Source organism: Kogia breviceps, chromosome 19 (genome assembly GCF_026419965.1).
Source record: "Kogia breviceps isolate mKogBre1 chromosome 19, mKogBre1 haplotype 1, whole genome shotgun sequence".
Taxonomy (NCBI): Eukaryota; Metazoa; Chordata; class Mammalia; order Artiodactyla; family Physeteridae; genus Kogia; species Kogia breviceps.
This window is the reverse complement of record NC_081328.1, coordinates 38,434,893-38,445,330: the sequence shown is the minus strand read 5'-3', so window position 1 is coordinate 38,445,330 and position 10,438 is coordinate 38,434,893. Positions and strand designations below refer to the sequence as shown.

At 44.6% G+C, this 10,438-nt stretch overlaps 1 protein-coding gene across 1 annotated transcript; it reads left to right on the top strand.

Moving 5' to 3' along the window:
- The first annotated feature begins 655 nt into the window (after positions 1-655).
- LOC131747063 (keratin, type I cuticular Ha1-like) lies at positions 656-4,140 on the top strand. Its single transcript, XM_059048977.1, has 7 exons — positions 656-1,003; positions 1,208-1,290; positions 1,628-1,784; positions 2,565-2,726; positions 2,821-2,946; positions 3,118-3,338; positions 3,987-4,140. Exons 1-7 carry the CDS (start codon positions 656-658, stop codon positions 4,138-4,140), a joined length of 1,251 nt encoding a protein of 416 aa, XP_058904960.1.
- Positions 4,141-10,438: the final 6,298 nt, after the last annotated feature.

Below are 10,438 nucleotides of genomic sequence, written 5' to 3'. Positions count from 1 at the left end.
TTTTCCCATTACAGTCCTCTTAAGTGATAGGCAGGTGACATTTACACAAACAGCAGTCCATCCTTCTTGGCCATGGCCCAAGTCAATCTTTATCCAGCTCAAGTCTTCAAGGCTTGGGGTGCTAAATCATTGAAGGATTCTTCTCTCAAAGCAGATGGAAAGGGAGTCTACTGCTGCCCTTTGATGCAACTTGTTCCTTGATTCAATCTTAGTCCCTCCCTGGAAATGCCAGGTGTGTCAGGAGATGAATCTGACTATGGTTTTAGCAGATCACGTGACACAAAAGAATGTCACTAGATGGACTAACTCCCAATTAACAAGGGCAGATACTTGGGCTAGACCGTGTGGCCTCTTTGAAGGTCTACCGCAGGACTCTGATTTCAGGGGTGCCTAGCCTGAAGACGAGTCCTGACTTAACAAGAAGCCAAGTAAAAACATTTATGGGAGAAGGGACTCTTCGGAGGAAGGCCAATAACAGATTGAAGGGAAGGGCATTTGAAAAGCAGTGAAGAAGTAAAAAGAAAAAAGACATCACATACTGTGTCCACACCCTCTGGGGATGGGGTATAAATGCTCCCCAGACGCAGTAGACTCCAAAGCTCCTTGGAGAACTTGGACTCTGTCTTCAGCCGGTCACCTCACTCCCTCCATCACCATGCCTTACAGCTGCTCCCTGCCCAGCCTGAGCTGCCACTCCAGCCGCTTTTCCTGGCCCTGCGTGCCCCCCAGCTGGCGCAGCTCCACCCTGCCCGGGTCCTGCAACATCCTCGCCAAAGTGGGCAACAGCGGCTGGTTCTGCGAGGGCTCCTTCAATGGCAACGAGAAGGAGACCATGCGGTTCCTGAATGACCGGCTGGCCAGCTACCTGGAGAAGGTGCGCCAGCTGGAGCGAGACAACGCAGAGCTGGAGAGCCGTATCCGGGAGCGGAGCCAGCAACAAGATCCCCTTGTGTGCCCCAACTACCAGTCCTACTTCCGGACCATCGAGGAGCTCCAGCAGAAGGTGAGCGGCCTTGTTGTCCTCTCTAAGCAGGGGAAGTTTGCTAGGATTCTCAATCTGTGGGAGAGAACTATGTTTCTTGCATCTACGTCATTGTGATTCTTTCTTCCTCCTTTTACCTTCAAAATGGCTTTTTAAGCATTTTTAAAGAAGTCGATGGTTTCATATTTATTTTCAATCCTCACTTAGCAACCTCTCATTCCCCAGATCCTTTGCACCAAGGCAGAGAACACTAGGCTGGTAGTGCAGATTGACAATGCCAAGCTGGCCGCAGATGACTTCAGGAGCAAGTGAGTTGTTCAGAATTTACAAGGGTCCGCTCCTTTAGTTCAATCTCTAGCGAAAGAAAAGGGATTTCCATAGCTTACCGAACAGCAGTTCAATCCATCAGTTGTGAGGGATTCTGCAGAGGATTGGGGGGAACCAAGAAAGAAGTCACAAAAGTGGATGAGGACTCAAATCAATTTTTGAATCAATATTGGGTCTTGACTGAGCCTCCAGAACCCTCTGCCTCTTGGGTCTACTCATTGCTGAAAGAGGGAAGAAGAGGTGAATGGGTTTATCCAAGATCATTCTTGTCAGTCTTCAAGGTCTACCAGTTACTGCTCTGACCCTGTCCTTGTGCAGGTATGAGATGGAGCTGGGCTTGCGGCAGCTGGTGGAGTCGGACATAAATGGCCTGCGTAGGGTCCTGGATGAGCTGACCCTGTGCAAGTCCGACCTGGAGGTCCAGGTGGAGTCCTTGAAGGAGGAGCTGATCTGCCTCAAGAGCAACCACGAGGAGGTGAGACCAGAAATGAGAAATGAAGAAACCTGACTCAGCCTCAGGCTGAGAGTGGCTTTAGTGATTTGGGGTGGCAGAATCGGGAATAAGAACCTTTTAAATTTCCTTCAAAAACACCAAAACTTCAGGATAAAAGAAAACATTGAGAGATGAAACCTATCCACGTTCCCAGATAAGCTGTCTTTCACTCAGAACTGGTGCCTCACTTGAGTTTCCCAGGGCACCTCCATGGGCTTGTGATTGGTTACTGAGCTGTAGGAGGAGTCCTAGCATTGCTCTGGTCATGCCATGCAAAGCCATTTCTCCTTCCCCTCAAGGCCAAAATATCAATCCTGGTGAACTGGAGTCTCCACTTTTTCAAAGTCTTGATGACGAATGATCTCGGGTTCCTTCTCTCTCCTGGGAGGGGCCATGACATGATCTTACTTGAAGGCAAAAATGCTGTGATAGACAATCTGAAGTTATACAGCCAATTCTTTTTCTTATGAGGTCATCTGCAGCCAGTCTGCAAACTGGGAAAGTGGGGCATTTATCCGTCCTTGAGTGGCCCCCAAGCGAATCCTTGGGAATTTTTTTTGAACCCAAGTGCCATGACACAGTCATGGTGGGAAAGAGCTGAACACATGGAACGCAGACCACTTTGCCTTCCGTTGTCATAGCCGCTCCACTAAAAGTGTCTTCTCCGAGGAAATCGACAAACAGGACTTTGACAAGCAGTGCCATTTCTTTGGGTCCACTTTTTATTGAGGATGGTCACCCTTGCATTTTCTACATCCACAGGAAGCCAACTCCCTGCGGAGACAGCTTGGAGACCGCCTCAGCGTGGAGGTGGACGCCGTCCCCACCGTGGACCTGAACGATGTGCTCAACGAGACCAGGTCTCGGTACGAGGCCCTGGTGGAGAGCAACCGCAGGGACGTGCAGGAATGGTTCACCAGGCAGGTGGGCCTCTCAGCATGTGGCCTCTCAGGCCCCTCAGCCCCTCAGGGCCCTTCAGACAGGGTCTGATCCTGTCTTCTCCCGTTTGGTGTTTCAGACCGAGGAGCTGAACAGGCAGGTGGTGTCCAGCTCGGAGCAGCTGCAGTCCTACCAGGCGGAGATCACTGAGCTGAGACGCACGGCCCATGCCCTGGAGGTGGAGCTGCAGGCCCAGCACAGCCTGGTGGGTATTGTTCAGACTCCTGGTGAGAAAGGGAGGTCCGGGAGTCAGAGGCACCGGGCCGGCCTTCGGGCCATTCTCTCCTTAACTCTTGGAGCCTGTGACTTCTTTGGATCCTGTGGAGAAGCCCTTTCAGGAGCAGCTCTGTGACGTTCCTTACCTTCCCCACGACAGAGAGACTCTCTGGAGAGCACGCTGGCGGAGACGGAGGCCCGCTACAGCGCCCAGCTGGCCCACGTGCAGTGCCTGGTCAGCAACGTGGAGGCCCAGCTGGCGGAGATCAGGAGGGACCTGGAGCGGCAGAGCCAGGAGTACCGGCTGCTGCTGGATGTCCGGGCCCGGCTGGAGTGTGAGATCAACACGTACCGGGGGCTGCTGGAGAGCGAGGACTGCAAGTGAGTACTCAGCTGCCGGTGTTTGGCGAAGCCGTGCACACATAGGCGTACTTCTCAGTTGGACTCCAGGCAAAGATTGCATACCTTGGAGAGGACATTATGCCTTCGCAATGCTCAGACAGAACTCAGAAAACAATGTGGCTATCATTAAAACATAAAGCGGCAGGAATTGTGTGATGTACGAACTGAAACTGCGTAGTCAACTCTTTGCATTCTACTCTGATGACACTGATATGCGATCAGTGATATTTCTTACATCTTAACAATACCGTATTGTGTTGAAGTTACATTTCCACATGCTACCTTATCTGCCCTGTTACCGTCAGGCAGGCAGGATCAGTATTCTCCTCATTCTGTAGGTGAAGGGACTGGGGCCTGGAGAAGGTAAATGACTTATCTAAGGTCACCAGCTAGGACTGGACGTTGCTGGGAGCTGAGATGGGAGTTTCTGAGCCTCTGTCCAGCACCTTTGACATGCTATGACAGGGAGACCATTAGCATTGACAGTGAGCTTTGCAGCAGGTGAGCCTGTGACCTTCTCTGGTACAGGTCAGGCCAAGTCCCAGAGAGCAGTCCACTCTTGGGGTCTCTCTGGTGTATGTTACAAGCCGCCCTCAATTCGCTTTCCATATCATTCTTTTTCTCCAGGCTGCCCTGCAACCCCTGCGCCACGACCAATGCGTGTGGCAAGACCATCATCCCCTGCATCTCCAGTGCCTGCACCCCCTGCGCTCCTGCTGCCCGCTTCTCGCCCTGCGTCCCCCGCCCCCACTGCGGGCCCTGCAACTCCTACATGTGCTAGCGTCCAGTGGTTGCCAGAGGAGCAAGGAGGCAGGGCCCGGTGTTCCGGAGCTTTGACCTGGCCCTGGTTCATTCCACCAAATGGGCCAGAAAACACAATTGCATGGCTGGAGCTGCCTGGGGAGGTGGTCAAGAAACTTCCCCAACCTACTCCAGATAATTCCCTGCCTACCCTTTCCTTCGTTGGAGACCGTTTCTTCTTAGCTAGCCCAGAGAACCCTCCCACGTGCCACCAGCCTTCCCTTGTAACCTCCTAATAAATTTGATTTCCTTGGCAAAGCAGATGCCTTTCTCACTGGTCTTCATTTATCTCACCATGACCATCACTTGAGCACTTTATAAAAGGGCCAGTTGAAAGCAGAGCCCTATAATAGCCTCACTCTTGGATATGAGAGGCTGGCAGGCAGATGGCTGGCCTGGCATCCTGACCCCATGGGTGAGGCAGGGTGGCAGGAAAGAGGGTAGGGCAGCTGCTGTGTTGCTCCATTTCCCTTTGGCCATTCCTGGATTTTCTTCCTCACCTCTCTTGACCAGGACATCTCCTGGAGCCGATTTTATCCAAATCTAAAGTGAGGAGGCATGAGCTGGGGGCTGGAAAGAGGCTGTGGAGAGCTCATCTTTTCTCAGCAGGAAGTTTTAGGTCCAGCGCTGTATAATCTGGGTGACTGGTCGTTCAGGCAGCCTCAGGACCATGGAGCAAAGGGACCATCTGGCTTGCGTACTGTGCCCAGGACTCCCTCCTTCCTTCTGATCTCCTTCCTGGGGATCGTTATCAGCCTGGGCTTCAGCTGTTCACTTCCCCTCCCCGGATCTGGGGCTCAGAGGACCCACCAACTTTTCCTTTAATACTTCCGCCTTCCTCTGTTCAATCCAACCAGTGCCTGTTGGATACCTGCTCTGTGCAGACCCTGGATGGTGGGGAGGGGAGAGGCACATAATGAAAGACACAGTCCTGGCTGCAAGTTATTTATAATTTCTTAAAAGGGATAAAACTAGTCCCCAAGTAGGGCTATTATAAGCCTAGTCTCTGGCACTGTGAACACTCAGGCTGGTGCTGCAGGAAATCTCAGAGTACTGAAAGTGATATCAGTGTTCATGAAGATGGGTATCTTTCTTTAACTCTAATGAAGAGTTTCCAGAAAGGAACACAGTCTTGCCAACACCCTGATTTTTAAAAATTTGAGTAAAATATATATAACATAAATTTACCATTTTATCCATTTTTAGTGTAAAATTCAGTAGCATGAAGTATATTCACATTGTGGTGCAACCATTGCCTCTACCCATCTCTAGAACTTTTCCATCATCTCAAATGGAAACTCTGGACTCATTAAACAATAACGCCCCAAACCCCCCTGCCCTGAGCCCCTGGTAACCTCTACTCTATTTTCTGTCTATATGAATTTGACTATTCTGGGTACCTTGCATAAAGAAATGGAATTGTATATTATTTGTCCTTTAGGGTCTGGTTTTTTTCATTGTATAATGTTTTCCAGGTTCATCCATGTTGTAGCATGTATCAGAATTTAGTTCTTTTAAAGATTTAATAATATTCCATTGTATGTATATAATGCATTTTGTTTGTTCATTCATCATTGATGGATATTTTGGGTTGTTTCCACCTTTTGGTTATTGTGACATGCTGCTATCAACATTGGTATACATACATCTTCCGTTCAAATCCCTGCTTTCAATTTTTTTGTGTGTGTATGTGTCTGTGTGTGTGTGTGTGTTTATGTACCTAGATGTGGAATTACTGAATCATATGGTAATTCTATGTTTAATTTTCTGAGTAACCTCCATACTGTTTTCCACTGTGGCTGAACCATTTAACATTCCCACAAGCAATGTACAAGGATTGCAATCTCTCCCCAATACTTATTTTCTGTTTTTCTTTTAAGTTGTAGGAGTTCTTTATAAATTCTGGATATTAATCCCTTATTAGATATATGATTTGAAAATATTCTCCCATTCTGTGGGTTGCCTTTTCACTCTTTTCATTCTCTTGAAATTAAAGTTTTTAATTTTTGTAAAGTTCATTTTACCTATTTTTCCTTTTGTTATCTGTGCTTTTGGTGTCATCACCAAGAAATCAGTGCCAAATCCAATGTCATGAAGATTTTCCCCTGTGTTTTTTTCTAAGAGTTTTATCATTTTAGCTCTGATGTTTAGGTCTATGATCCATTTTGCAAAAAACATCACTGAGATTTTTATAGAGGTTGCATTGAATCTGTAGATTGTTTTGAGCAATATTGTTATCATAACAACATTAAATCTTCCAATCGATAAACATGGGATGTCTTTTCATTTATGTATGTCTTCCTTAGTTTCTTTTGGCAATGTTTTGCAGTTTTTCAGTGTACAAGTCTTTTGCCTCCTTGGTTATGTTTATTCCTAAGTTTTTTATTCCTTTTGATGCTGTTGGAAATATAATTTTCCTTCTAATTTCTTTTTCAGATTGTTCATTGCTAGTGCATAGAAATGCAACTCCATACCTTGATTTTAACCCAGTGAGAGTAAATCCTTGATTTACCAATCTGTTAATTGCTTTGAGTAGTATGGTCATTTTCACAATGTTGATTCCTCCAATCCAAGAACATGGTATATCTCTCCATCAGTTTGTATCATCTTTAATTTCTTTCATCAGTGTCTTATAGTTTTCTGCATACAGGTCTTTTGTCTCCTTAGGTAGGTTTATTCCTAGGTATTTTATTCTTTTTGGTGCAGTGGTAAATGGGAGTGTTTCCTTAATTTCTCTTTCAGATTTTTCATCATTAGTGTATAGGATTGCAAGAGATTTCTGGGCATTAATTTTGTATCCTGCGACTCTATCAAATTGATTGATTACCTCTAGTAGTTTTCTGGTAGCATCTTTAGGATTCTTTATGTATAGTATCATGTCATCTGCAAACAGTGACAGCTTTACTTCTTCTTTTCCGATTTGGATTCCTTTTTCTTCTCTGATTGCTGTGTCTAAAACTTCCAAAACTATGTTGAATAATAGTGGTGAGAGTGGACAACCTTGTCTTGTTCCTGATCTTAGAGGAAATGGTTTCAGTTTTCCACCATTGAGAATGATGTTGGCTATGGGGTTTTCATATATGGCCTTTATTATGTTGAGGTAGGTTCCCTCTATGTCCACTCTCTGGAGAGTTTTTTTTCATAAATGGGTGTTAAATTTTGTTGAAAGCTTTTTCTGCATCTATTGAGATGATCATATGTTTTTTATCCTTCAATTTGTTAATATAGTTTATCACATTGATTGAATTGCATATATTGAAGAATCCTTGCATTCCTGGATAAACCCCACTTGATCATGCTGTATGATCCTTTTAATGTGCTGTTGGGGCTTCCCTGGCGGTGCAGTGGTTGAGAGTCCGCCTGCCGATGCAGGGGACACAGGTTCGTGCCTCGGTCCGGGAAGATCCCACATGCCGCAGAGCGGCCGGGCCCGTGAGCCATGGCCGCGGAGCCTGCGCTCCGCAACGGGAGAGGCCACAACAGTGAGAGGCCCGTGTACCACAAAAAAAAAAATAAAAATAAAAGAAAGAAAGAAATAATGTGCTGTTGGGTTCTGTTTGCTAGTATTTTGTTGAGGATTTTTGCATCTATGTTCATCAGAGATATTGACCTGTAGTTTCCTTTTTTTGTGTGACATCTTTGTCTGGTTTTGGTATCAGGGTGATGGTGGCCTCGTAGAATAAGTTTGGGAGTGTTCTGCTCTCTGCTATACTTTGGGAAGAGTTTGAGAAGAATAGGTGTTAGCTTTTCTCTAAATGTTTGATAGAATTTGCCTGTGAATCCATCTGGTTCTGGGCTTTTGTTTTTTGGAAGATTTAAAATCACAGTTTCAATTTCAGTGCTTGTGATTGGTCTGTTCATATTTTCTATGTCTTCCGGGTTCAGTGTTGGAAGGTTGTGCTCTTCTAAGAATTTGTCCATTTCTTCCAGATTGTCCATTTTATTGGCATATAGTTGCTTGTAGTAATCTCTCATGATCCTTTCTATTTCTGCAGTGTCAGTTGTTACTTCTTTATCATTTCTAATTCTGTTGATTTGAGTCTTCTCCCTTTTTTTCTTGATGAGTCTGGCTAATGGTTTATCAATTTTGTTTATCTTCTCAAAGATCCAGCTTTTGTTGTATTGATCTTTGCTATTGTTTCCTTCATTTTTTTTCATTTATTTCTGATCTGCTCTTTATGATTTCTTTCCTTCTGCTAATTTTGGGGTTTTTTTGTTCTTCTTTCTCTAAATGCTTTAGGTGTAAGGTTAGGTTGTTTATTTGAGATGTTTCTTGTTTCTTGAGGTAGCATTGTACTGCTATAAACTTCCCTCTTAGAACTGCTTTTCTGCATCCCATAGGTTTTTGGTTGTCATGTTTTCATTATCATTTTTTCTAGGTATTTTTTGATTTCCTCTTTGATTTCTTCAGTGACCTCTTGGTTATTTAGTAGCATATTGTTTAGCCTCCATTAGTTTGTATTTTTTACAGTTTTTTTTTTCCTGTAATTGATATGTAGTCTCATAACGTTGTAGTCAGAAAAGATACTTGATATGATTTCAATTTTCTTAAATTTACCAAGTCTCGATTTGTGACCCAAGATATGATCTATCCTGCACAGTGTTCCATGAGCACTTGAGAAGAAAGCGTATTCTGGTTTTTTTTGGATGGAATGCTCTATAAATATCAATTAAGTCCATCTTGTTTAATGTATCATTTAAAGCTTGTGTTTCCTTATGTTTTTCATTTTGGATGATCTGTCCATTGGTGCAAGTGGGGCGTTAAATTCCCCTACTATGACTGTGTTACTGTTGCTCTCCCTTTATGGCTGTTAGCCCTTGCGTTATGTATTGAGGTGCTCCTATGTTGTGTGCATAAATATTTACAATTGTTATATCTTCTTGGACTGATCCCTTGATCATTATGTAGTGTACTTCTTTGTCTCTTATAATAGTCTTTATTTTAAAGTCTATTTTGTCTGATTTGAGCATTGCTACTGCAGCTTTCTTTTGATTTCCATTTGATGGAATATCTTTTTTTCCATCCCCTCACTTTCAGTCTGTATGTGCCCCTAGGTCTGAAGTGGGTCTCTTGTAGACAGCATATATATGGGTCTTGTTTTTGTATCCATTCAGCCAGTCTGTGTCTTGGTTGGAACATTTAATCCATTTACATTTAAGGTAATTACTGATATGTATGTTCCTATTACCACTTTCTTAATTGTTTTGGGTTTGTTTTTGTAGGTCTTTTTTCTCTTGTGTTTCCCATTTAGAGTAAGTTCCTTTAGCATTTGTTGTAGAGCTGGCTTGGTGGTGCTGAATTCTCTTAGCTTTTGCTTGTCTGTGAAGGTTTTAATTTCTCTGTCAAATCTGAGTGAGATCCTTGCTGGGTAGAGTAATCTTCATTGTAGGTTTTTCCCTTTCATCACTTTAAATGTGTCCTGCTTCTCCCTTCTGGCTTGCAGAGTTTCTGCTGAAAGATCAGCTGTTAACCTTATGGGGATTCCCTTGTATGTTATTTGTTGCTTTTCCCTTGCTGCTTTTAAGTCTGCCTATTTCCTCTTCATTTTTTTGGTCTGGTGGGTTTTTACCTTGCTCCTTCATCTGCTGCATATTTCTCTGTCTTCTCATTTTGTTTAAGTTACTGTGTTTGGGGTCTCCTTTTTGCAGGCTGCAGGTTTGTAGTTCCCGTTATTTTTGGTGTCTGCCTAGTGGGTGAGGTTGGTTCAGTGGCTTGTGTAGGCTTCCCAGTAGAGGGGACTGGTGCCTGTGTTCTGGTGGGTGGGGCTGGATCTTGCTTTTCTGGTGGGCAGGGCTGTGTCCGGTGGTGTGTTTTGGAGTGTCTATGAACTTAGTATGACTTTAGGCAGCCTCTCTGCTAATGGGTGGGGTTGTGTTCCTGTCTTGCTAGTTGTTTGGCATGGGGCATCCCACACTGGAGCTTGCTGGCCATTGGGTGGAGCTTGGTCTTAGTGCTGCAACAAAGATCTCTGGGAGAGCTCCTGCCAATTGATATTACATGGGGCTGGGAGGTTTTTGATGGTCCAGTGTCCTGGAGTGGGCCCTCCCACCTCAGAGGTTCAGGCCCAACACCCAGCCAGAGCACCATGACCCTGCCAGCTACACAGCTCAGAAGAAAAGGAAGAAAGAAAGAAACAGATAGAACCGTAGGACAAATGGTAATAGCAAACCAAAAAGACAAAATCACACAAAGAAGCATACACATACACAATCACAAAAAGAGAAAAAGAAAAAAAACTAAAAATAAATAAAAATAAACAAACAAAAAATTTTTAAAA

Bases quoted from the DNA above. Each gene is read 5' to 3' on its own strand.
- LOC131747063 (XM_059048977.1), top strand. From the start codon at position 656: ATGCCTTACAGCTGCTCCCTGCCCAGCCTGAGCTGCCACTCCAGCCGC. The intron at 1,004-1,207 runs GTGAGCGGCCTT...CTCATTCCCCAG, and splicing joins TCGAGGAGCTCCAGCAGAAG to ATCCTTTGCACCAAGGCAGA. The intron at 1,785-2,564 runs GTGAGACCAGAA...CTACATCCACAG, and splicing joins TCAAGAGCAACCACGAGGAG to GAAGCCAACTCCCTGCGGAG.